The 27836-nt window shown below is 47.3% G+C and overlaps 1 protein-coding gene across 3 annotated transcripts in view; it reads right to left on the reverse strand.

Annotated features, from left to right (window-relative positions):
• RAB7B (RAB7B, member RAS oncogene family) overlaps nt 1-27836 on the reverse strand; it is a 127434-nt gene that overhangs the window by 36509 nt on the left and 63089 nt on the right. For 2 of the 3 annotated variants that reach the window (XM_063955159.1, XM_063955158.1), the window contains 2 exons: nt 25903-26118; nt 17665-17790 (listed from right to left, as the gene is read on the reverse strand). In XM_063955159.1, the coding sequence (XP_063811229.1) occupies nt 17665-17790; nt 25903-26118 (342 nt within the window). Of the gene's footprint in view, nt 1-3469; nt 3561-17664; nt 17791-25902; nt 26119-27836 lie in introns of all 3 variants that reach the window. The other variant, XR_010236643.1, reaches the window with a different exon arrangement.

The raw sequence follows: 27836 nt of genomic DNA on the forward strand, positions 1-27836 counted from the left end.
TGCCGCAACACTACCTGAGATAGTGCTACACCGACCTCCAACTGTTCCCTGGATCTTACCCTTATCAGGGAATTGTCCAAGGAAGGGATAACTAAAATTCACTTCCTTCGAAGGAATATCATCATTTCGGCCATTACCTTGGTAAAGACCCGGGGTGCCGTGTACCATCCATACGGCAGCGTCTGAACTGATAGTGACAGTTCTGTACCATAAACCTGAGGTACCCTTGGTGAGAAGGGTAAATTTTGACATGAAGGTAAGCATCCTTGATGTCCCGAGACATCATGTAGTCCCCTTCTTCCAGGTTCGCAATCACTGCTCTGAGTGACTCAATCTTGAATTTGAACCTCTGTACGTATGTGTTCAAAGATTTTAGATTTAGAATCGGTCTCACCGAGCCGTCCGGCTTCGGTACCACAACAGTGTGGAATAATACCCCGTTCCCTGTTGCAGGAGGGGTATCTTGATTTTCACCTGCTGGGAATACAGCTTGTGAATGGCTTCCAAAACTGTCTCCCTGTCAGAAGGAGACATCGGTAAAGCCGACTTTAGGAAACGGCGAGGGGGAGACGTCTCGAATTCTAATTTGTACCCCTGAGATATCACCTGAAGGATCCAGGGGTCTACTTGCGAGTGAGCACACTGCGCGCTGAAATTCATTGAGACGGGCCCCCCACCGTGCCTGATTCTGCTTGTAAAGCCCCAGCGTATACTGAGGGCTTGGCAGAGGCGGGAGAGGGTTTCTGTTCCTGGGAACTGGCTGATTTCTGCAGCCTTTTTCCTCTCCCTCTGTCACGGGGCAGAAATGAGGAACCTTTTGCCCGCTTGTCCACGAAAAGACTGCACCTGATAATGCGGCGTCTTCTCATGTTGAGAGGCGACCTGGGGTACAAACGTGGAATTCCCAGCTGTTGCCGTGGCCACAAGGTCTGAAAGACCGACCCCAAATAACTCCTCCCTTAATAAAGCAATACTTCCAAATGCCGTTTGGAATACGCATCACCTGACCACTGACGTGTCCATAACCCTCTACTGGTAGAAATGGACAACGCGCTTAGACTTGATGCCAGTCGGCAAATATTCCGCTGTGCATCACGCATATATAAAAATGCATCTTTTAAATGCTCTATAGGCAAAAATATACTGTCCCTATCTAGGGTATCAATATTTTCAGTCAGGGAATCCGACCACGCCAACCCAGCACTGCACATCCAGGCTGAGGCGATTGCTGGTCGCAGTATAACACCAGTATGTGTGTAAATACCTTTTAGGATACCCTCCTGCTTTCTATCAGCAGGATCCTTAAGGGCGGCCATCTCAGGCGAAGGTAGAGCCCTTACAAGCGTGTGAGCGCTTTATCCCCCCTAGGGGGTGTTTCCCAACGCACCCTAACCTCTGGCGGGAAAGGATATAATGCCAATAACATTTTAGAAATTATCCGTTGTTATCGGGGGAAACCCACGCATCATCACACACCTCATTTAATTTCTCAGATTCAGGAAAACTACAGGTAGTTTTTCCTCACCGAACATAATACCCCTTTTTTGGTGGTACTCGTATTATCAGAAATGTGTAAAACATTTTTCATTGCCTCAATCATGTAACGTGTGGCCCTACTGGAAGTCACATTCGTCTCTTCACCGTCGACACAGGAGTCAGTATCCGTGTCGGCGTCTATATCTGCCATCTGAGGTAACGGGCGCTTTAGAGCCCCTGACGGCCTATGAGACGTCTGGACAGGCACAAGCTGAATAGCCGGCTGTCTCATGTCAACCACTGTCTTTTATACAGAGCTGACACTATCACGTAATTCCTTCCAACAGTTCATCCACTCAGGTGTCGACCCCCTAGGGGGTGACATCACTATTACAGGCAATCTGCTCCGTCTCCACATCATTTTTCTCCTCATACATGTCGACACAAAAGTACCGACATACAGCACACACACAGGGAATGCTCTGATAGAGGACAGGACCCCACTAGCCCTTTGGGGAGACAGAGGGAGAGTTTGCCAGCACACACCAGAGTGCTATATATATACAGGGATAACCTTATATAAGTGTTTTTCCCCTTATAGCTGCTGTATAGTTAATACTGCGCCTAATTAGTGCCCCCCTCTCTTTTTTTAACCCTTTCTGTAGTGTAGTGACTGCAGGGGAGAGACAGGGAGCTTCCCTCCAACGGAGCTGTGAGGGAAAATGGCGCCAGTGTGCTGAGGAGATAGGCTCCGCCCCTTTTTCGCGGACTTTTCTCCTGCTTTTTTATGGATTCTGGCAGGGGTTAAATGCATCCATATAGCCCAGGAGCTATATGTGATGCATTTTTTTGCCATCCAAGGTGTTTTTATTGCGTCTCAGGGCGCCCCCCCCCCAGCGCCCTGCACCCTCAGTGACCGAAGTGTGCTGAGAGCAATGGCGCACAGCTGCAGTGCTGTGCGCTACCTTGTTGAAGACAGGACGTCTTCTGCTGCCGATTTTCCGGACCTCTTCTGCCTTCTGGCTCTGTAAGGGGGCCGGCGGCGCGGCTCTGGGACCCATCCAAGCTGGGCCTGTGATCGTCCCTCTGGAGCTAATGTCCAGTAGCCTAAGAAGCCCAATCCACTCTGCACGCAGGTGAGTTCGCTTCTTCTCCCCTTAGTCCCCCGATGCAGTGAGCCTGTTGCCAGCAGGTCTCACTGAAAATAAAAAAACCTAATCTAAAACTTTCACTAAGAAGCTCAGGAGAGCCCCTAGTGTGCACCCTTCTCATTCGGGCACAGAGATCTAACTGAGGCTTGGAGGAGGGTCATAGGGGGAGGAGCCAGTGCACACCAGATAGTCCTAAAGCTTTCTTTAGATGTGCCCAGTCTCCTGCGGAGCCGCTATTCCCCATGGTCCTTACGGAGTCCCCAGCATCCACTTAGGACGTTAGAGAAATGTGAATTTCGGCTCATACTGTGTACTATAATGTGTACCATTGTTGTCCTATTACTTATGCTATCACAGGATCTATTAAAAAAAATTAGTATTTATATAAAGCATTTTTTCCTGCTAAAGTAAATTAATTTCACTTTTTTCTCTCTGAAAGTGGACTGGTAGCCCAAATCTGGGCTGCATGATTGTGCATGTGTGATCTACGAATGTGCAAATGCATGCAGGAATGGCAATTCGCCAGTCTGTATCACCAGTGCGCAGGGTTCTCTCCAATAACTGGCAACAATAGGAAATTTTAGAAGCGAACGGGAGGAGCATTTCTAAGTGGGAGGAGCTATGATTAGGGGGTGGAGTCATAATTCTTAAACCGCACCCCCTAAAAGTTAAGTCTAGATCCGCCACTGGGTGGAACTTCTTCACCCTGGAATTTCATTTTCTGTGTGAAAGGAGTATTAGTGATTGTAAACCTTTGCTTACAATCATAAGAATGTCACAACCAACAACGTTATTTTGTGTGGGTGATTAGGATGTCAATATGTGGCCTGATTCTGGCTTACCATGATATTTTTGGCCATAAGTGTAATTTTTATTCCTTGCCTTTACTCGCTGTGAGAGAATTTACTGGTACAAAGGAATCCTTGAATGAATCTGGAGAAATAAAAACAGGATTTTTTTTCTTTCACTTAACAAAGAACAGTGTCACATCAGCATGTTGCGCTGCCGAAAGGACGTTTGTCAGTCAGTGAATAGAAGCTTCTGTTGCTGGTAGTGGATTGAAAAGGCTTAAAATACAAGGAGTATCAATAGCAGGTTGCCTTACCTTCCATTATGGGCACTGCTAAACAAAATGCTGACCGTTACTGTGAATGTTTGGGCCTATCTAGTGATAAGTCACTGAAATCTAAGCCCTATGTAAATACCCCCAACTGTTAATACCCCTCTTTGAACCCCAAGACTTCCCACCTACTTAATATTTCCAATCCCTCCAACCTCATCCACATTTCTTCCCTACTTTCCTGTGCACTTCGCACATCCATACATGATTCATTCATTTCAATGTCACTCAACCTCTTAAACCGCTATTAAACAAACCTGGCTTAACTGCCCTAACACTACACACTACGTATGACCTTTGCTGTGTAGTGCTTATAAACAATGGGCAAAGTTGAATTCTCACTGAGATAAAACTAAGAGGGGAATTCAATTGTCCGCAAAATCCCATTTCCGCATTAAAAATGGGGCTTTATCGCGACTCACAAAAAAACGCTATTCAATTGTCGGCTATAATTCTCCATAGGTTTAACGCAAATTTCTTTCCAACACCTCCTGAGCAGGTGAAACATTATGGAAAATGCCTATTTTAAGGCAAACATTTTGGGATAGGGTTCTGAACCCTTGGGACACCCCCCTTAATGACTAATTAAGCACTTAGAAAATAAGAATTTACTTACCGATAATTCTATTTCTCATAGTCCGTAGTGGATGCTGGGGACTCCGTAAGGACCATGGGGAATAGCGGCTCCGCAGGAGACTGGGCACATCTAAAGAAAGCTTTAGGACTAACTGGTGTGCACTGGCTCCTCCCCCTATGACCCTCCTCCAAGCCTCAGTTAGGATACTGTGCCCGGACGAGCGTACACAATAAGGAAGGATTTTGAATCCCGGGTAAGACTCATACCAGCCACACCAATCACACCGTATAACCTGTGATCTGAACCCAGTTAACAGCATGATAACAGAGGAGCCTCTGAAAGATGGCTCACAACAATAATAACCCGATTTTTGTAACAATAACTATGTACAAGTATTGCAGACAATCCGCACTTGGGATGGGCGCCCAGCATCCACTATGGACTATGAGAAATAGAATTATCGGTAAGTAAATTCTTATTTTCTCTAACGTCCTAAGTGGATGCTGGGGACTCCGTAAGGACCATGGGGATTATACCAAAGCTCCCAAACGGGCGGGAGAGTGCGGATGACTCTGCAGCACCAAATGAGAGAACTCCAGGTCATCCTCAGCCAGGATATTAATTTTGTAGAATTTTACAAACGTATTTGCTCCTGACCAAGTAGCTGCTCGGCAAAGTTGTAAAGCCGAGACCCCTCGGGCAGCCGCCCAAGATGAGCCCACCTTCCTTGTGGAGTGGGCATTTACAGATTTTTGGCTGTGGCAGGCCTGCCACAGAATGTGCAAGCTGAATTGTACTACAAATCCAACGAGCAATAGTCTGCTTAGAAGCAGGAGCACCCAGCTTGTTGGGTGCACACAGGATAAACAGCGAGTCAGATTTCCTGACTCCAGCCGTCCTGGAAACATATATTTTCAGGGCACTGACAACGTCTAGCAACTTGGAGGCCTCCAAGTCCCTAGTAGCCGCAGGCACCACCAATAGGTTGGTTCAGGTGAGACGCTGAAACCACCTTGGAGAGAAACTGAGGACGAGTCCTCAATTCCGCCCTGTCCGAATGGAAAATCAGATAAGGGCTTTTTCAGGATAAAGCCGCCAATTCTGACACGCGCCTGGCCCAGGCCAGGGCCAACAGCATGACCACTTTCCATGTGAGATATTTTAACTCCACAGATTTAAGTGGTTCAAACCAATGTGACTTTTGGAACCCAAAACTACATTGAGATCCCAAAGTGCCACTGGAGGCACAAAAGGAGGCTGTATATGCAGTACCCCTTTTACAAACGTCTGAACTTCAGGGACTGAAGCTAGTTCTTTTTGGAAGAAAATTGACAGGGCCGCAAATTTGAACCTTAATGGACCCCAATTTCAGGCCCATAGACACTCCTGTTTGCAGGAAATGTAGGAATCGACCCAGTTGAATTTCCTCCGTCGGGCCTTACTGGCCTCGCACCACGCAACATATTTTCGCCAATTGCGGTGATAATGTTTTTGCGGTTACATCCTTCCTGGCTTTGATCAGGATAGGGATGACTTCATCCGGAAAGCCTTTTTTCCTTCAGGATCCGGCGTTCAACCGCCATGCCGTCAAACGCAGCTGCGGTAAGTCTTGGAACAGACAGGGTCCTTGCTGGAGCAGGTCCCTTCTTAGAGGTAGAGGCCACGGATCCTCCGTGAGCATCTCTTGAAGTTCCGGTTACCAAGTCCTTCTTGGCCAATCCGGAGCCACGAATATAGTGCTTTCTCCTCTCCATCTTATCAATCTCAGTACCTTGGGTATGAGAGGCAGAGGAGGGAACACATACACTGACTGGTACACCCACGGTGTTACCAGAGCGTCTACAACTATTGCCTGAGGGTCTCTTGACCTGGCGCAATACCTGTCGAGTTTTTTAATCATGTGGACGACTTCTGGGTGAAGTCCCCACTCTCCCGGGTGGAGGTCGTGCTGAGGAAGTCTGCTTCCCAGTTGTCCACTCCCGGAATGAATACTGTTGACAGTGCTATCACATGATTTTCCGCCCAGCGAAGAATCCCTGCAGCTTCTGCCATTGCCCTCCTGCTTCTTGTGCCACCCTGTCTGTTTACGTGGGTGACTGCCATGATGTTGTCCGACTGGATCAACACCGGCTGACCTTGAAGCAGAGGTCTTGCTAAGCTTAGAGCATTGTAAATGGCCCTTAGCTTCAGGATATTTATGTGAAGTGATGTATCCAGGCTTGACCTTAAGCCCTGGATATTCCTTCCCTGTGTGACTGCTCCCCGGCCTCGCAGGCTGGCATCCGTGGTCACCAGGACCCAGTCCTGAATGCCGAATCTGCGGCCCTCTAGAAGATGAGCACTCTGCAACCACCACATGATGGATACCCTTGTCCTTGGTGACAGGGTTATCCGCTGATGCATCTGAAAATGCGACCCGGACCATTTGTCCAGTAGGTTCCACTGGAAAGTTCTTGCGTGGAATCTAACGAATGGGATTGCTTCGTAGGAAGCCACCATTTTTACCCAGAACCCTTGTGCATTGATGCACTGAGACTTGGTTCGGTTTTAGGAGGTTCCTGACTAGCTCGGATAACTCCCTGGCTTTCTCTTCCGGGAGAAACACCTTTTTTCTGGACTGTGTCCAGGAACATCCCTAGGAAACAGAAGACAAGTCGTCGGAACCAGCTGCGATTTTGGAATATTGAGAATCCAATCGTGCTGCCGCAACACTACCTGAGATAGTGCTACACCGACTTCCAACTGTTCCCTGGATCTTACCCTTATCAGGGAATCGTCCAAGTAAGGGATAACTAAAATTCCCTTCCTTCGAAGGGATATCATTTCGGCCATTACCTTGGTAAAGACCCGGGGTGCCGTGGACCATCCCTACGGCAGCGTCTGAACTGATAGTGACAGTTCTGTACCATAACCTGAGGTACCATTGGTGAGAAGGGTAAACTTTGACATGAAGGTAAGCATCCTTGATGTCCCAAGACATCATGTAGTCCCCTTCTTCCAGGTTCGCAATCACTGCTCTGAGTGACTCAATCTTGAATTTGAACCTCTGTATGTAAGTGTTCAAAGATTTTAGATTTAGAATCGGTCTCACCGGGCCGTCTGGCTTCGGTACCACAATAGTGTGGAATAATACCCCGTTCCCTGTTGCAGGAGGGGTACCTTGATTATCACCTGCTGGGTGAATGGCTTCCAAAACTGCCTCCCTGTCAGAGGGAGACGTCGGTAAAGCCGACTTTTGGAAACGGCGAGGGGGAGACGTCTCGAATTTCAATATGTACCCTTGAGATATTACCTGAAGGATCCAGGGGTCTACTTGCGAGTGAGCCCACTGCGCACTGAAATTCATTGAGAACGGGCCCCCACCGTGCCTGAGCTGTAAGGCCCTAGCGTCATACTGAGGGCTTTTGCAGAGGCGGGAAAGGATTTCTGTTCCTGGGAACTGGGTAATCTCTTCAGCCTTTTTCCTCTCCCTCTGTCACGAGCAGAAAAGAGGAACCTTTTGTCCGCTTGCCAACAAAGGACTGCGCCTGATAATACGGCGTCTTATTTTGAGAGGCGACCTGGAGTACAAACGTGGATTTCCCAGTTGTTGCCGTGGCCACCAGGTCTAAAAGACTGACCCCAAATGTCCCCTTTCAAAGGCAATACTTCCAAATGCCGTTTGGAATCCGCATCACCTGACCATTTTACTGGTAGAATTGGACAACGCACTTATACTTGATGCCAGTCGGCAAATATTCCGCTGTGCATCATGCATATATAGAAATGCATCTTTTAAATGCTCTATAGGCAATAATATACTATCCTTATCTAGGATATCAATATTTCCAGTCAGGGAATCCGACCATGCCAACCCAGCACTGCACCTCCAGGCTGAGGCGATTGCTGGTCGCAGTATAACACCAGTATGTGTGTGAATACATTTTTGGATACCCTCCTGCTTTCTATCAGCAGGATCCTTAAGGGCGGCCATCTCATGAGAGGGTAGAGCCCTTGTTCTTACAAGCGTGTGAGCGCCTTATCCCCCCTAGGGGGTGTTTCCCAACGCACCCTAACCTCTGGCGGGAAAGGGTATACAGCCAATACTTTTTAAGAAATTATCAATTGTTATCGGGGGGAAACCCACGCATCATCACACACCTCATTTTATTTCTCAGATTCAGGAAAACTACAGGTAGTTTTTCCCTCATCGAACATAATACCCCTTTTTGGTGGTACTCGTATTATCAGAAATGTATAAAACATTTTCCAATGTCTCAATCATGTAACGTGTGGCCCTACTGGAAATCACGGTTGTCTCTTCACCGTCGACACAGGAGTCAGTATCCGTGTCGGCGTCTGTATCTGCCATCTGAGGTAACGGGCGCTTTAGAGCCCCTGACGGCCTATGAGACGTCTGGACAGGCACAAGCTGAGTAGCCGGCTGTCTCATGTCAACCACTGTTTTTTTATACAGAGCTGACACTGTCACGTAATTTTCAACAGTACATCCACTCAGGTGTCGACCCCCTAGGTGGTGACATCACTGTTACAGACACTCTGCTCCGTCTCCACATCATTTTTCTCCTCATACATGTCGACACAAACGTACCGACACACAGCACACACACAGGGAATGCTCTGATAGAGGACAGGACCCCACTAGCCCTTTGGGGAGACAGAGGGAGAGTATGCCAGCACACACCAGAGCGCTATATATATACAGGGATAACCTTATATAAGTGTTTTTCCCCTTATAGCTGCTGTATGTTTTAATACTGCGCCTAATTAGTGCCCCCCTCTCTTTTTTTAACCCTTTCTGTAGTGTAGTGACTGCAGGGAAGAGCCAGGGAGCTTCCCTCCAACTGAGCTGTGAGGGAAAATGGCGCCAGTGTGCTGAGGAGATAGGCTCCGCCCCTTTTTCGGCGGCCTTATCACCCGTTTTTCTGTATATTCTGGCAGGGGTTAAATGCATCCATATAGCCCAGGAGCTATATGTGATGTATTTTTTGCCATGTAAGGTATTTTTATCGTGTTTTATTGCGTCTCAGGGCGCCCCCCCCCCCAGCGCCCTGCACCCTCAGTGACCGGAGTATGAAGTGTGCTGAGAGCAATGGCGCACAGCTGCAGTGCTGTGCGCTACCTTATTGAAGACAGGAACGTCTTCTGCCGCCGATTTTTCCGGACCTCTTCGCTCTTCTGGCTCTGTAAGGGGGCCGGCGGCGCGGCTCCGGGACCCATCCAGGCTGAACCTGTGATCGTCCTCTGGAGCTAATGTCCAGTAGCGAAGAAGCCCAATCCACTCAGCACGCAGGTGAGTTCGCTTCTTCTCCCCTTAGTCCCTCGATGCAGTGAGCCTGTTGCCAGCAGGTCTCACTGAAAATAACAAACCTAAACTAAAACTTTCACTAAGAAGCTCAGGAGAGTCCCTAGTGTGCACCCTTCTCGTCGGGCACAGAAATCTAACTGAGGCTTGGAGGAGGGTCATAGGGGGAGGAGCCAGTGCACACCAGTTAGTCCTAAAGCTTTCTTTAGATGTGCCCAGTCTCCTGCGGAGCCGCTATTCCCCATGGTCCTTACGGAGTCCCCAGCATCCACTTAGGACGTTAGAGAAATTTTTATTTATTTTTAATTGGCCGATAATGACACGTCATTTTTGGGGTGAAAAAATGATGGAAATTGGAATACAAGGTATGGGACAGGTAAACTGGGGTGCTTTATGATTGGGACAAGTATTTTCAGTCTTGCAGGTGGAAGTAATCGTTTCTTTTGGAAGTTTTTATTAAAGTGGATTAAAATGACCCAAATATATACTTATACCCATTTTTATGTACCCCTAATTTAATTTTTCACAAATAAAACTTGAACATTGTTTTCACTTTTTTAGAAAAATGCATATAACAGCCATTTGACACAATTTAAATACCCCACTTTCATTATTACCACTAAAATACTTATATACTGTTATTCTATATTAGTTTGATTTTTGGGGGGGTACAGGCAGATTTCCCCATTCTCAACTACACTTTTGACTGGTTTTGCTGGCAAAAAAAGAGGATTTTTGGTCACTTACTGTTGAATCCTTTTCTCTGAAGCAGGCTGGGGAACACTGGACCATGGGATTGCAGGTTGGGGCTGGAGCTGGCATCTAAATTAAACTGTAGCTTTAAAAGTAAGCTCCTCCCCCTGCTACCCTAGAATTTCAGTTTCAGTTTAGGTGCCTTGGAGTGAGGTCACGTTTTTTTTAGGGCTGTAATGCAGCCATCATTAGTTAGTGTAATTTAAGTGTCAGCTCCAGCCCCAAACTGCAATCACATGGTCCACTGTTCCCCAGCCTTGCGGACAGAGAAAATTTACTTGTGGTAACTAACCGTGTTTTCACGGACAATTGATTGTTTTGTTTATTATGATTTTTTCATATGTTTGTGCATTTCCTGCACTTTTGTGATATATTTAACTGTGAATACCAGTGGTTTTGATATATTTTCAATTGCTTGCATATTTCACATACTATATTGTATGGCTTGATTTCCATTACTAGATGCCTGTTTAATGCAGGTATGTGCGCAGAGCTTATTCATCAGTAAATCAGTAGATTAGATAAACAAAAAGGAGATTTATGGTAAGAACTTACCTTTGTTAAATCTCTTTCAGCGAGGTACACTGTGTTCCACAGGGAATAACATCGGGGTGTAGAGTAGGATCTTGATCCGAGGCACCAACAGGCCAAAAGCTTTGACTGTTCCCAGAATGCATAGCGCCGCCTCCTCTATAACCCCGCCTCCGTGCACAGGAGCTCAGTTTTGTTAACCAGTCCAATGCAGTAGCAGGTAAAAGAGACGACAACCGTTAGTAGCCACGTTCACCACATTCTCACGACAGGAGAAGGTATCAGCGGCTAATGCCATACAAACCCAAAGAAGCTAAGTGCGTCAGGGCGGGCGCCCTGCAGAACCCAGTGTACCTCGCAGAAAGAGATTTAACAAAGGTAAGTTCTTACCATAAATCTCCTTTTCTGCTGCGGGATACACTGGGGTTCCACAGGGAATAACATCGGGGATGTCCTAAAGCAGTTCCTCATGGGAGGGGATGCACTGTAGCGGGCACAAGAACCCGGCGTCCAAAGGAAGCATCCTGGGAGGCGTAAGTATCGAAGGCATAGAACCTTATGAACGTGTTCACTGAGGACCACGTCGCCGCCTTGCACAATTGTTCAAGGATCGCACCACGGCGGGCCGCCCAAAAAGGTCCAACTGACCGAGTAGAATGGACCTTGATAGTAGCAGGAGCTGGACGACCAGCCTGTACATAAGCATGTGCAATCACCATTCTAATCCATCTGGCCAGGGTCTGCTTGTGAGCAGGAGAGCCACGTTTGTGAAAACCAAACAGTACAAAGAGAGAATCAGACTTTCTAACAGAAGCTGTTCTCGTCACATAGATATGGAGAGTCCGTACCACATCCATAGACCGCTCTCTGGAAGACAATTCAGGAGAGACAAAGGCCGGAACCACAATCTCCTGATTAAGGTGGAAAGAAGACACCACCTTAGGTAGATACCCGGGACGTGTTCGAATAACCGCCCGGTCATGGTGAAAAATCAGATAGGGGGACCTACACGACAAGGCACCCAAATCCGATACTCGTCTAGCAGAGGCAATAGCCAGCAGAAACAGGACCTTAAGAGAAAGCCACTTAAGGTCTGCAGATTCAAGAGGCTCAAACGGAGACTCTTGCAATGCCTCCAGAACCACCGACAAATCCCAATGAGCCACAGGTGGGACGTAAGGAGGTTGAATCCGTAACACACCCTGAGTGAATGTATGAACATCAGGTAGAGTCGCAATTTTTCTCTGAAACAAAACCGACAAGGCAGAAATTTGAACCTTGAGGGAGGCCAGACGAAGGCCTAAGTCCAGGCCCTGTTGTAGAAAGGCCAAAAGTTTGGCCGTACTAAACTTGTAAGCGTCATGATTGTTATCCGTGCACCAAGCAAAGTAGGAATTCCAGACCCTATGGTAAATCCGAGCCAAAGCTGGTTTCCGGTCCTTCAACATGGTTTGAATGACTGCCTCAGAAAATCCTTTGGCCCTCAGAACCGAAGCTTCAAGAGCCACGCCGTCAAAGCCAATCGGGCCAAATCCAGATATACACAAGGGCCCTGAACGAGGAGGTCTGGGCGCTATGGAAGTAGAAGGGGACGCTCTATCGAGAGGCCCTGAATGTATAAGAACCAATGCCGTCTGGGCCACGCTGGGGCAATCAGAAGCAGGGGTCCTCCTTCTTACTTGAACTTCCTTATTACCCTGGGCAGAAGTGCACCAAAGGGAACACGTACAGCAGCCAAAAGTTCCATGGAATTGCCAGTGCATCCACAAACTCTGCTTGAGGATCCCTTGTCCTTGCTTCGAAGACTGGAACCTTGTGATTGTGTTGAGATGCCATCAGGTCTACATCTGGGAGACCCCACTTGTCCACTAGGAGTTGAAATACTTCTGGATGGAGGCTCCACTGTCCGGCGTGTACGTCCTGACGACTGAGGAAGTCCGCTTCCCAGTTTAGGACCCCCGGAATGAACTAAGCAGATATGGCTGGCAGATGGCGTTCCGCCCACTGAAGAATCATTGATACTTCCCTCATTGCCATGCGGCTTCAAGTGCCGCCTTGATGATTTATATACGCCACCGTGGTGGCGTTGTCCGACTGTGACTTCTGATGAAGCTAGGTGACCGTGCCTAGGGAAACGCGTTAAGTCTAAAAGCTGCCATCAATACAACTACAAGTGCTCCACACTACAACGGATCCAGATATGGACTAACAATCAGTTTTGGAACACCAGCTTTGGAATTTTCTCTGTGGGACATTCACTACTACAGCACCGACTGGAGAGACCCAGCTTGAATACAAGTGGCACAGCTTGCTTGCTGTTATTTAAAGCCTCTGGAAGCCTCCGTCCTCACGGGTAACACCAGCTGTATCCATTTCTTATCCCCAGGGAACTTTGTCCAGTGTTCTAGTCCGGGATCCTCAATGGACACTTATTAGCAGCAGATTTAAATGCTTCACAGCTCTTTATATGCCCTTAATTTCATGTGTATATGTGAATTTTAACTCTAGCTTTATTAATTGATGTTTAGCTAATAAATTCAAGTGTGTTTTTAAAATCATCCATGGTTTTTTAAATATTTACTATTGGAGAAACAGCCAGCGCCGGCCTCAGTGCTTTTTTTTGCGTTGTCCGACTGTACCTGAACAGGCCTGTTCTGTATTAAATGCTGGGCCAGGTTCAGAGCATTGAACACCGCCCGCAGTTCCAGAATGTTTATCGGGAGGAGAGACTCCTCCTTGGTCCACCGACCCTGAAGAGAGCGTTGCTCCAACACCGCGCCCCAACCTCTCAGACTGGCATCCGTCGTCAGGAAGACCCAGCTTGAGATCCAGAAGGGACGACCCCCTGCTCAATCGATGGTCCTGCAGCCACCAGCTCAGTGACAGATGGACCTCCGGAGACAAGGAGATCATGTGAGACCTGATCCAGTGAGGCAGGCCGTCCCACTTGGCTAGTATCAGTTTCTGCAGAGGGCGGGAATGGAATTGAGCGTACTCCACCATGTCGAAAGCCGACACCATGAGACCTAGCACTTGCATCGCCGAGTGTAGCGACACTTGCGGACGAGATAGGAAGTATCGAATCCTGTCCTGAAGTTTTAGGACCTTCTCCTGAGACAAGAACAACCTCTGGCTCTGAGTGTCCAACAATGCCCCTAGGTGCACCATGCTCTGTGCAGGGACCAGGCAAGACTTTTTCCAGTTGATGAGCCACCCGTGGGCTTGCAGAAACTGGAGCGTCAGATCCAGATGACGTAGGAAAATTTCTGGGGAATTTGCCAGGATCAACAAGTTGTCCAGACACGGGAGGATCCTGACCCCTTGACGGCGAAGTACGGCCGTCATTACCGCCATGACCTTTGTGAAGACACGCGGGGCTGTGGTCAAACCAAAAGGTAAAGCCCGAAATTGATAATAGAGGTTGCCCACAGCAAACCTCAGGTACTGCTGATGCGACATTGCAAAAGGAATATGCAGGTAAGCAACCTGTACAGTATGTCCAGGGAGACCATATAATCCACAGGCTCCAAGACCAGAACAATAGAGCGAAGAGTGTCCATACAAAACTTGGAGACTCTCACAAATCTGTTCACGGACTTGAGGTTGAGAATGGGCCGAGAGGACCCATTCGGTTTCGGGACTAGGAACAGCAGTGAATAGTACCCCTTGCCTCTCTGAGCCAGAGGCACCTGTACCACCACTCCTGTGTTCAGTAGGGATTGTACCACCGAATTAATAGTTTTTGCCTTCACCTGATCTGAAGGGACAACTGTCAGGCAAAATCGATGAGGGGGCCGATTCTTGAAGGATATGGCCTATCCGCGAGTGACGAATTCCCGTACCCAGGCATCGGAAGTGGTCTTCAACCATTCCTGGGTAAACCCTAGAAGTCAGCCTCCCGCTCTGGGATCCCCCAGAGGGAGGCCCGCCCTGTCATGCAGCAGGCTTGTCAGTTTTGGAATCAGGCTGACGGGCAGCCCAGGCACGTTTAGGCTTGGGCTTAGCGGTTTTGGAAATGCGAGCCTGTTGACCTTTGGCTTTACCTGAAGGACGAAAGGAAGTACTCTTAACCTTCGGCACCGAAAGAGCAGTACTAGGCAGACACGCTGTTTTAGCAGAAGCTAAGTCAGCCACTATCTTGTTGAGGTGCTCTCCAAAAAAAAATGTCTCCCTTAAAAGGGAGCACCTCTAGGGTTTTCTTAGAGTCCAGGTCCACAGACCAGGACCGTAGCCATAGGATCCGGCGAGCCAAAATGGACGCAGTAAAAGCCTTGGCCGCCAGAACACCAGCATCAGAAGCCACCTCCTTAATGTAATAAGATGCTGTAACAATATACGAGAAACACTGTCTAGCATTATCAGAAAAGTTGGAAGGCAACTCCGCTTCCACCTCCTGAGCTCACGCTTCAATAGCCTTTGCAGCCCATGTCGCTGCAACAGTGTGCCGAAGCACAGCTCCTGCGAGGGTGTAAATCGCCTTTAATCAACTCTCCACACGCTTATCCGTCGGTTCTTTCAGAGAAGTGACGGTAGTTACAGGCAGAGCTGAGGATACCACCAGCCGCGCCACTTGCGAATCCACTGGCGGGGGTGTTTCCCAATTTTTACTTAGCTCCGCAGCAAGGGGACAGCGAGCTAGCATCTTCTTGTGAGGTGTGAATTTCTTTCCTGGATTTTCCCAGGATTCCTGATGTATGTCAACTAAATGGTCAGACTGAGGTAAAACTTGTTTAACGACCTTCTGACGTTTAAACCTGTCCGGTTTCTTAGAGGTAGCATCAGGCTCTGGGTCATCAGTAACTTGAAAAATCAGTCTGATAGCCTCCAATAAGTCAGGAACATCCACCTGTGAGACAGATTCCCCATCAGATGTATCTGGATCAGAGTCTGTGGGTTCAGTATACATGCCATCCTCATCAGACGAGGTGTCTGGGACGTGTGTGGATTGTGAGGAAGTAATGGCCCGCTTAGAGGACCCCTTGGTCTTAGGCGGGCGAGGGTTAGATTTCTGTTTAGTCAATGAGTGGTTCAATTGCTGTAACTGAGTGGACAGTTGATCTGCCCATGGCGGATTAACAACAGGGACAAAATGCGGTTATACCGGCACGTGAGGTCCCATAGGGGGCGTAAGTCTCATTACCAGCGTACTTAATAACGTGGAGAAAGTAGCCCAAGTGGGTCATTATGAACCCCTGTTGCTACAGACCCACTGAGGGGTAGAGAACCACCAGAACCTGAACCCTCTGCTGCTATGTTTTCCTCTAATGTGTCTGCAGCGTCACCACCACATATTGTGGGATCAGCCCCAGCTCCGTCGCCCCTTGTAGCTGACATACCTGAAAGCTCAATTCACGGGCAACCCAGTACAATATCAGCAGCCTAATACCTTAACAAGAACCCCCTGTGCAGTGTATTAGCACAAACAGAGAATTCAAGAGGTATATGGTGACTGAAAATCACAGAGAAAAAGTATATCCTGGGAAACACCTACATGAACTAATACCCCTGACGCACTTAGCCCCCTGCAGGGTACAGAATATAGGGATAGCAATCTGAGTGAGATACACGGAATGGAAGTCATGCAGCAGCTGTATATGCACACACACACAGTCACATGTACAATGCAGAAATTATGACATGCAATAAAACTGCACTGGACCACCTATACTAAGTAATACTGAGTAAAGCTATACAGATTAATAGATATATCAAAGCACAGTAAAACACTGGATGTATATCACAGGGAACTTGTACTACATTACCCTGAATAAATGCACTGTTTCTTAACTAACACTGTCAACAGACATGTAGAATACTTAAGTATCCTGTAAAATGCACAGCGCTGACATGCAGGCTACTTTACAGAGGAGGATTTGCCCAAACAGTCCCAGGATCAGCTCAGCATGTGAAGATGGCGCCCAAACGCTGACAGGGAGTGAGGGAGAGAGAGAGATGCAGCTCCAGGGCGGGAACATTTACTCTAAATGGCACCCTGGGGTTGGGGGAGGGGCTACAGGTCAGAGCCTTATCCCCTTGGTGGACTTCACCACCGGGTACTGTGGGCCATAGACAAACGGTTTTTAGTAAAACCGATGTGTGCCCTTGCCCTGGTGGTCTAGTGGGGTCACTGTACTTCCACAATGTCGACGCCAGCACGTGCGGCCCGCCTCCCACCGGCCACGCCGGATCGCGATTTCTAGCACTTACCTTCTCCCGAAGTGTGGCCACACGATCCTGGAGAGCTGCGGTGGTGTGTTTGTGCCTGACTGAAGAAAACCGGAGCCTCCGCTGTAAGTACCCAGCAACCAGGGCGCGGGAGTATACAGCGCTGCTGGGGGAGGTGATGGAGCTGCAGCAGGAGATGTCTGACTGACATCTAACACTAACAGCGTCTCTGCTGCAGCCCTTGAAGTCTTCAAAATTCACTTAAAAAAAGCTCTTCTGAGGGCTGCTGGAGCAGCCCTGCTTGTTATCTGGCAGGCACCAGGCACCAACTACAAAACTAAGCTCCTGTGCACGGAGGCGGGGTTATAGAGGAGGCGGTGCTATGCATTCTGGGAACTATCAAAGGTTTTGGCCTGTTGGTGCCTCGGATCAAGATCCTACTCTACACCCCGATATTATTCCCTGTGGAACCCCAGTGTACCCAGCAGGAGAAATAAATGTTTATGTATTTATTTACAAAATATTCCAATAAACACCAAAGAACACAATGACAAAAAAGGAAGGCAAAGTAAACCTGAATACTAACATGCATTAAAGCTTTCTTGGCAAGAGTCTCAAAAGCCAGATCAACGTTAATGTTGTCTTTAGCACTAACTTCAAAATACTGCATTTTTCTTTCTTTACACCAGGAAATAGCTGATTCCTCTGAGACCTAAGTAATGACATGTCACAAGTTTAGATTTTATAGCTTTGGTTAATAACAATATGACTACATTTGTTGTGAGCACAATATTACTAAAGTCACTGTTTTGATTGTAGGTAATAAGGTTGTAAAGCAGGGATGGGGTAACTTTGGAAATCCAGCTGTTGTTGAACTACACATCCCAGCATGCCTGCAACAGCTTTAGCATGGACAAATAACAAAACTGTAGCAGGTCATGGTGATATGTGTAGTTCAACAACAGCTGGAGGGCACAAGGTTCCACACCCCTGTTGTAAAGAAAAAAAAAGACCCACCAGTGACTTTGGCCTGTGTTCATTTTTCATTTCATGAAAAAAACTCACAGTCAGCAAAATTCCTGTCTTTACAATGTACAACTATGTGGAAGGACAGGTTGCATAGTCCAAGAGGCACTCATAACATTGTAGGGTAAATCATCACTGTACAACCTTCATTACCTTAATTTAAAGCAAAGGTATAACAGACACAAAGCAGTAGATTTAATAAAGCTTCTAAAAATTAAAAGTGGAGGTGTTGCCTATAGCAACCAATCAGATTTTAGATCATTTTTCTATTGCATCCTAGAAAGCGATAGACAGAATCTGATTGGTCGCTAAGGGCAACACCTCCACTTTTCATTTTTTTAGAAACTTTAGTAAATCTAATTCAAAACCTCTTCACATTTAGAATATGTCAGCAAATAACCTAGTTTTCGAAACTGTAAACAAAAAAAGGCTTTTTTCAAATCTGTGGAATTGTATATATAAATTGTGAGAGCCTCCCCCCCCTTCCCCCCCGAATATTCCACTACCAGCACTAGGTTTTAGCAGGGGAGACAATCGGTATTGGGCCCCCCTGCTATCGTGCCAATCAGCCCTACACAGGTCAGCACAAGGCTGGAATTTCTAGGGAATTGGGGCACACACAAAAAACATATGCTTGCTGGTACCTGTAAAGAAAATAAAACTAGAAAGACAGGGCGCGCACATCAAATGAGGTGATGCTATATTAAATAACCACATGCCCAGACATTTTTAAACCCTGCTAATCATCACAGTACTGTACTACTTCCATTTGAAGCTGTCACAAATGACAGGTCACTATAGGACACTGCAATAGGAATGAATGGTTCTATCTGATTGGTCAGAGCGTGGGAGATGCAGTGCTCTGACCCGATATTTACTAAATTTCTCCTGCAACAATTTCAAAATCATGTTTATATTTAATATAGAGCATACAGAAAATAGGAATTTGATACCTACCGGTAATTCCTTTTCTCGTAGTCCGTAGTGGATACTGGGAACTGTACTTTAGTACCGTGGGGTTATAGATCGGGTCCGTAGGAGCCTGGCACTTTAAGAAATTAACAGTGTGTGCTGGCTCATCCCCTCTATGCCCCTCCTGCAGACTCAGCCTAGGAAAACTGTGCCCGAGGAGACGGACATACCTTTAGAGAAGGATATACACATAAACAGCGGTGAGGTAACGAACCAACACACAACAATAAAGGGATAGCAATGCTAACCAAAACAGAAAATAGCAACGCTAACCAACAACAAGATTAGCAAGGCTAATCAAACATGGAATAGCGACAGCAACAGCAGACCCAGCCAAGAACACTTACAACGTAGTAAGCAGGAAAAACAAAGCACTGAGGCGGGCGCCCAGTATCCACTACGGACTACGAGAAAATCAAATTCCTATTTTCTGTAATGTCCTAGTGGATACTAGGAACTGTACTTTAGTACCGTGGGTAAGTCCCAAAGCTCCCAAAACGTGTGGGAGAGTGCTGAGACCCCTGCAAAACCGCCTGACCAAACTGAAGGTCATCCCTGGCCAAGGTGTCGAACCTGCAGAACTTCAGAAACGTGATCGAACCAGACCAAGTAGCTGCACGGCACAACTGTAAGGCCGAGACACCACGGCCAGCCGCCCAGGAAGAACCCACTGACCTAGTGGAGTGGGACTGGATAGAAGCCGGCAGCGGCAAAGCTGCCGAAGAATAGGCTTGTTAAATTGTCAATCTGAGCCAACGAGCAATGGACTGCTTAGAAGGACGACCAATCTTGGTAGTGTCATAAAGGACAAAAAACGAGTCAGATTTTCAGTGACGAGCAGTACTCTTGACGTAAATTCTCAAAGCCCTCACCACGTCAAAGGACTTTGGAGCAATTGATGCGTCAGCCAACACTTGAACCACTATAGGTTGATTTACGTGAAAAGCCGACACTACTTTCGGCAAAAACTGCGGGCGAGTCCTGAGTTCCGCCCTATCCTCGTGAAATATCAAATACAGGCTCTTACAATATAAGGCCCCCAATTTCTGAAACACGTCTTGCTGAGGCCAACGCCAGCAACATGACAGTCTTCGACGTTAGATATTTCAATTCCACCCTTTGTAAGGGTTCAAACCAATCAATATTGGAGAAAATTCAAGACTACATTTAGATCCCACGGAGCCGTGGGAGGGACGAAGGGCGGTTGAATGTGAAGAACCCCCTTCAGAAACGTCTGAGCTTCCGGCAAAACAGCAAGTTGTTTTTGGAAGAAGATGGAGAGAGACGAAATCTGAACTTTGATGGAGCCTAACCTTAGGCCCTTATCTACTCCTGATTATAGGAACAGTAGAAAACGACCAAGTGGAAATTCTGCAGGAGCATATTTTCTACCTTCACACCAGGAGACATATTTCTTCCAGATATGGTGGCAGTGTTTCAATGTGACCATCTTCCGGGCCTGGACCACTGTGAAAATCACCTTGGAGGGGAGACCTTTTCTGACTAGAATTTCCCTCTCAACCTCCAAGCCGCCAAACAAAGCCGTTGTATGTCTGGATAGACGAATGGTCCTTGTTGAAGAAGGTCTTTGAGCAGCGGCAGATGCCAGGGTTACTCCAGAGACACGGTCAGGAGGTCCGCATACACGGCCCGTCGAGGCCAATCCGGGGCAATCAGAATTGACTGAACGCTTTCCCTTTTGAGTCTTTTTAGAACTCTTGGAATGAGATTGGAGGAAACAGGTACACGAACTGATACGTCCACGGTGCCGTCAGAGCGTCCACAGCAGCCGCCTGCGGATCCCTTGTTCTGGAACAGTAACGCCGGAGCTTCATGTTGAGACGAGAAGCCATCAGGTCTATCTGCAGACAGCCCCACCGGTGAACCAGCTGTTGAAACACCTAAGGATGAATGCCCCATTCCCCTGGATGGAGGTCGTGCCTGCTGAGGAAGTCTGCTTCCCAGTTGTCCACTCCTGGAATGAATATGGCTGAGATGGCCCTTGCGTTGGCCTCCGCCCATAGGAGTATCCTTGACACCTCTCGCATTGCGGCCCTGCTTCTTGTTCCTCCCTGTCGGTATATGTATGCCACCACCGTGGCGTTGTCCGACTGTACCTGAATGGCTCGATGCCTGAGAAGAGAGGAGGCCCGCAGAAGGGCATTGTAAATCGCCCTGAGTTCCAGTACATTTATCGGAAGTGCAGATTCCTGAGTTGACCACTTCCCCTGGAATTGGGCCCCTGCCCCCCAACCTCGGAGGCTGGCATCCGTTGTTAGCAGAATCCATGACTGGGGACAGAAACTCCGACCCTCCACAAGGTGAGGGACTTGTAGCCACCACAACAGGGAAATCCGTGCTCTTGGCAACAGAGACAGAAGCTGGTGCACGTGTAAGTGAGACCCTGACCACTTGTTCAGTAAATACAGTTGGAAAGGGCGGGCATGCAACCTGCCGTACTGGATTGCCTCGCATAAGGCCACCATCTTGCCCAGTAGACGAATGCAAAGGTGGACCGAGATACTGCGAGGTTTGAGGACCGAGCGAACCAGAGCTTGGATTGTCAAGGCCTTGTCCATGGGAAGGTATACCTTCTGAGTGTCAGCATCCGGAGTCTTACTTCCGGTTCTGGTCCCTGCGGCCATCCTGTTAGCTGGCTGGAGTGGCTGCGGCGGATAGGAGCTGTGGCAGCGAGGTCCTCTGGTGCGGCTGCCGGGTGTCTGAAGGCCGGTGTGCGGGTCCTGGGGAGCGGAGCATGGCAGCTGGAGGTGTCTGTTTCCAAATGTTCTGTTGCTGGAGTGCGGTGTCTGGGAAGCTGAGGCCTGAGGTAGCGGCTGTGTGCTGGTTCCACATGTGTCCTCTGTGCAGGGAGCCGCCATGTTGACCAAGCCAAGCCAATAGGTATCCCAGTTCTCATCCAGCCAATCCGGTGCAGTCTTCCCTTATAAAAAGGGGTTGATGCTTAGTCATGGTGCAAGTGCTTTAAGTTACTTGCTGCTGTAAAGTGCTCAAACTCTGTGCTCCCAGGTTAACCCCTGGTATCCTGGTTCTGTCATGGCCGCCCGGTGGTCAGTTCTGTTATTGCAGTCCTTTGCTCCCAGTCCACCTGCTCTTGCGGTTTAACCACTGGGTCCTCTATCTGGTAGAGGGTCTCCATTTGCTGACGGTGCTCACAGTGTTCCTCTCTTCAACATCGTTCTTCAAGTCGTCTCTTCATTCAGTGTTCTTCAGCATTGTTTAAGTCAACTCTTCATTCAGTGTTCTTCAGCGTCATTTACAAATCACAAGTCACTGCTTCATTCAGTGTTCTTCAGCATCGTTTATAAATCACAAATTATCTCTTTATTCAGAGTTCTTCAGCACCATTTAAAAATCACAAGTCACTTCTTCAGTCAGTATTCTTCAGCATCGTTTACAAGTCACGAACATTTCGGCTTTCAGAATTCACTCAAACTTATCTCCTAGTCATTGTGTATAGTTGAGGTCTCAGTAAAGCTGAATTAATCTTTCTTCAGTGTATCGTTCTCGTTCATTGTCCTCATTGCCTACCCCTCTATATCTCCAGCCTAAGTCTTCAACCCATGAGTAAGAACTACATTCAGCCACCTTGTTTCCTTCCTTTGCTGATAGCTGCTCCCTCAGTCAATTATCAGTCCTCAGATCCCCAACTCAAGCCAAGCGTGACACTGAGATACTGTGTCCAGTATCATTCCTAGGAACTGAATTCTCTGTGTCGGTTCCAGGTGAGACTTCTGGAAATTTAGGATCCACCCGTGGTCCGTAAGCAGATGCGTAGTCAAATCTATGGCGTGTAGCAGACATTCTCTGGACGCAGCTTTTATCAGGAGATCGTCCAAATAGGGAACAATGTTCACTCCGATCCTGCGCAATTGCAGCATCATCTCTGCTATGACTTTTGTGAACACCCTTGGAGCTGTGGAAAGACCAAAGGGTAACGCCTGAAATTGGAAGTGGTGGTCCAGTATAGCAAACTTGAGGTAAGCCTGATGAGGAAACCATATGGGGATGTGTAGATACGCATCCTTGATATCCAAGGATACCAGGAACTCCCCTTCCTCCAAGCCGTAGACCACCGCCTGTAGGGATTCCATCTTGAACTTGAACACACGTAGGTAGGGGTCCAGAGATCTAAGGTTCAGTATTGGGCTTCCCGAAACGTCCAGTTTCGGTACAACAAACAGAGTTGAACAAAAAACTCCTGTTGTGAGACAGGGGAGGCACTGGAACGATAACCCCTGTTAGCCGTAGCTTTTGTATGGCGTCTTGCAAGGTAACCCTTGCTTCAGGTGAAGCTGGTAAGCTTGACTTGAAGAATCTGAGAGGGTGTAGCTCTTGACATTCTAACCGGGTCCTGGCAGGATTCTGCCCACACATGGTCGAAGCGTTGAAGGCAAGCACCTATCCGAAAGTCGTCTTGCCGTATGGGCCAACCGTCACGCGGAGGGCTTCGTGGAGGATGATCCAGAGGTCTGGTCCAGGGATGCAGCAGCTGCGGGCTTACGGGACTTACCTCTGTTGCCTCTAGAAGCATTTGAGGCACCGCTGGCTCTGCCCCTGAATCGGGCCACATGAAAGGACTGCAGAGAAGGCCCAGGATAGGGACGTCTAGCAGGAGGCGCAGTAGACGGCAGATAGGTAGACTTCCCCGCCATTGCCTGAGAAATCCATTTGTTCAGTTCTCCCCCAAATAAGGCTTCGTCTGTAAAAGGAAGATTCTCTATGCCTTTTTTGGAAACAGCATCCACTGACCACTGTCGCAGCCACAAGGCCCTGCGGGCCGACACCGCCATAGCCGTGGTATGGCCATTGATGAGACACAATTCTTTAATTATTATTATTATCCTTTATTTATATGGCGCCATAAGGGCTCTGCAGCGCCCAATTACAGAGTACATAAATAATCAAACAGCAAAACAGCAACTTAAAGTTGATGACAGTATAGGACAAGTACAGGGTAAATAAACATAGTTACATCAGCAGATGACACTGGAATAAGTATCAGGTGGCAGAAGACTGCTGGATGTGGTACAGTTGAAGATTATTAAAGTAAGACAAAGGATAAGCACATGAGGGAAGAGGGCCCTGCTCGTGAGAGCTTACATTCTAATAGCCTCACTGATAAAGTTAGCAGCATCTTGGATATGATGCAGCAGAATTATGACGTCCTCCTGAGGGAGTCAAACCCTTGTATAATATTATCAGACCATTTTACTATGGACCTTGATATCCAGCTGCATGCAGTAGTGGGTCTCTGAGCAACGCCCACCACAGTATATATAGATTTGAGAGTATTCTCAATTTTGCAGTCAGTAGGGTCCTTGAGGGAGATAGCTCCAGGTACAGGTAATACCAATTTACGTGACAGTCTGGACACTGACGTATACACCGCCGGGGGAGTTTCCCACATTTTTCTGTCCTCAGAAGGAAAAGGGAAGGAATTCAATAACCGCTGAGGGGTCTTGAATTTTTTGTCAGAATTGACCCATGCCTCCCTGGAAAGTGAGTTTAACGCCTTAGAGACAGACAGGGAAGGTAGCCGAGGATTTTTGTTTTATATATAAAAATAATTCCTCTTCTGGTTCGGATTCCTTATCCGGTATGTTGAGTACATCCCTAATGGAATATATTAGGGCCTCAACACAGAGCATTGTACTCTTCCATGTCAATTTTCCCCTCCTCCAGCTCTGGTAATTCAGTATCTGAGTCAGATTGGAGAATCTGTGGAAGTGAGCGTTTATGTGAGACCAACAGAGGGGGCTGTCTGAGGTCAGCAGTCTTAACAAACATTATCTACTGACTGTTTTAGGGACTGTCGCTGCAGTCTAGCTGTGGACAACTCTGTATTTATGTTATGAATCATGTTTTTGACAGATTCTAACCATTCTGGTTCCTGCATACTACTACCCTGAGAGGGTATGGAACATTGATTACACATAAGAGACCCGTCTGGTGAGGGAGTAAACTTAGTACTGCATGAAGGACACACAACCTTTTCCCAGACATGTTATTGAAGAAACACAGAGAGTTATGAGAAATACAGTGCAGTGACAACACAAAAGTGAGACAGCACCCGCTGGAGTGACACCGAGAGGAATTGGACCAACACACAATATCCAGACAAGTTGGAAATAATAACTATAGATAAACAGTAGATGCAGCAGTGAATCACCGCTGATATGCTCCCCCTTCTCCATAACCCCCGGTACCAGTACTATTGGTGTTCAGTAGGGTCTGTGGAAGAGCTCTGTTATGCAGCCTTTCAGTCGGTAGCAGCTGGAAATGGCGCCTTTTAGACGCTGGTCCCGCTCTCTAGGAAGCCCCGCCCCTTCAATGGCACGCAGTCCCTACAGTTATATTTATACTGGCTACGCGATTTTAGACATACATATACCTCAGTGTAATAAAAAGGAAGCTTTCATCCCCTTCATACTGCCAGTTTTTGGGTCCGCGGCGGTCACGGGCTGCGAGCTGCCCTTTAGCCGCCACATGACATCGGGGACCCGCTAACCGGGACCCCGGTGTAAGCACTCACTGGTTGCCAGCCAGTACTACCTGAAAATAATAAACTAAATAAAATTTCTGAAGAAAACTCTCTGGAGCTCCAGAGGAATGCATCCGGCTACGTGGGCACATTTTTTCTAAACTGAGTCTGCAGGAGGGGCATAGAGGGGAGGAGCCAGCACACACTGTTAATTTATTAAAGTGCAAGGCTCCTACTGACCAGATCTATACCCCCACGGTACTAAAGTACAGTTCCCAGTATCCACTAGGACGTTAGAGAAATAAAATGTTAGATGTCACACACCTGACGTTCTTTTAGGTCAATCTTGTTTCCAAGCGTGATCATAGGGAAACTAATAACAGGTGACTGGATTTTGTCAATGAAGTCATTCCTCCAGGTCTCAAGGCATGCAAAGGATTCCATATCTGTGACATCAAAAACCAGAAGGCAACCATCTGAGCCTTTATAGAAAGAGGACACCAAGGAGCGGAATCGTTCTTGTCCACCTGTGTCCCAAATCTACTGGGGAGAAAAAAATGATTTTGAATGGTACACATAGCAAATAGAACATTAAGCGATCCATATTTTACTTAGGCGTGACAGTCTTTACAGACATACCGTTTTGTGAACACGTGTATATATATATATATATATATATATATAGTGAGTGAGTGAGTCTGAGTTAATCTACGTAAGATCAGAGTGCTGCCACTAAACTAGGAGGGCAATGGAAACATCCCTTGTTGGTCTTGGTTAGGCGTGAGTGTCGAATACCATCTATATATATATATATATATATATATATACACACATACTGTGTATATACAGTATATATAGTGTTAACTGTCACAATCCCATTTGCCTCTTATACATTAGTCATAGTGGGGCCTCAGTTTATTTTGGTCTCCAGAGGAAAGTTGTTGTTTGCATATTACAAGTAAAATAGAGAAGACTTAAGGCCCATACACACTTGACGATAAAATGAACGACGTTGTTCATTTCAGCCCTCATCAACGACGTCGCTCATTATATCGTCAAGTGTGTATGCATCCGACGACCACCGATGCGCGGCCCCGCGGGACGTTAACGACCCTCGCTTATCTGTGGAGCATGTATGCTCAATTTCCTCTATGGTCATTACCGACCAGAGACGTCGTTGAATGTGTATGGTGTGAACGACCAACGACCAACGACCAAGCCACTGTTCACCAGCCCTGTTCCCAGCTCATTATTTAAATAAACTGTTCAGCTTGGATGCTTCAACGATGAATGGTCAATGGTCTTTGGTCTTTGGTCTTTCGTCTTTGGTCTTTCGTCGTTGGTAGTGTGTATGCTCATGTCGTTTGCTCAGCTGTTCAAGGGAAGTTCAAGGGAAGTCGTTAACGACGGTCGTTAACGATGTGTGCATCGTCAAGTGTGTATGGGCCTTAAGAGACAAGACAGAGGTAAAACTTTAAAAGCTTTCCCTGGAGTTCTTCTTTTTAGTTCTTCATTATTTAATCCATTCTCAGCAACTGTCTCAGGACACGGCTAGCTAGGTATTTTTCTAATAGAGACAGATTTCTCCATACTGGATGTTATTCTCAGTGTCTGCTTTATGTATGTCTGCCTATGCATTTGTCTACACGCCTCATGTACAGATGTGTGCCAAACATCTAGCCTGAATACGCCATGCACCGCAAGATGCCTGGAGTGAGGTAGTCGGCAGTTCCTCTGCTAAAGTCAAAAATGTGCCTTATTTGCATCACTACGCACGTAAGACACATAAGCAGACCATTACTCTAAATGAATCACAGAACCAGATTAACATTCTCACTGGATGCTTGGGATCAAAGTATTTCTGTTGTATTGCTGCACGTGAAAATGGCAGCAATCTGATCCTTGTCTGAGTCCCAAAACGCAAGTGCCATCAATTCTACTGCCATGGTCTGTATAGTTTTTTACATCTTCCGCATTCAGACTGCAGTATAATTCCTTTTTGTCCATATAATGGAAGATTGCATTGCTTTTACGAACAGAGCGTGAAGTTCCACACCACTTGCAAGGACAGTGAAGTACAGAGTTATGGGGGTCATTCCGAGTTGTTCGCTCGTTGCAGATTTTCGCTATGCTGCGATTTGTTGCTAAATGCGCATACGCAAGGCACGCAGGGCGCATGCGCTTAGTTATTTAACTAAACACTTAGTAGATTTGCTGTGGATTCTGCGGCGCTTTTCAGTCGCTCTGCTGATCGGTGA

Source organism: Pseudophryne corroboree, chromosome 2 (genome assembly GCF_028390025.1).
Source record: "Pseudophryne corroboree isolate aPseCor3 chromosome 2, aPseCor3.hap2, whole genome shotgun sequence".
In the NCBI taxonomy this organism is placed as follows: Eukaryota; Metazoa; Chordata; class Amphibia; order Anura; family Myobatrachidae; genus Pseudophryne; species Pseudophryne corroboree.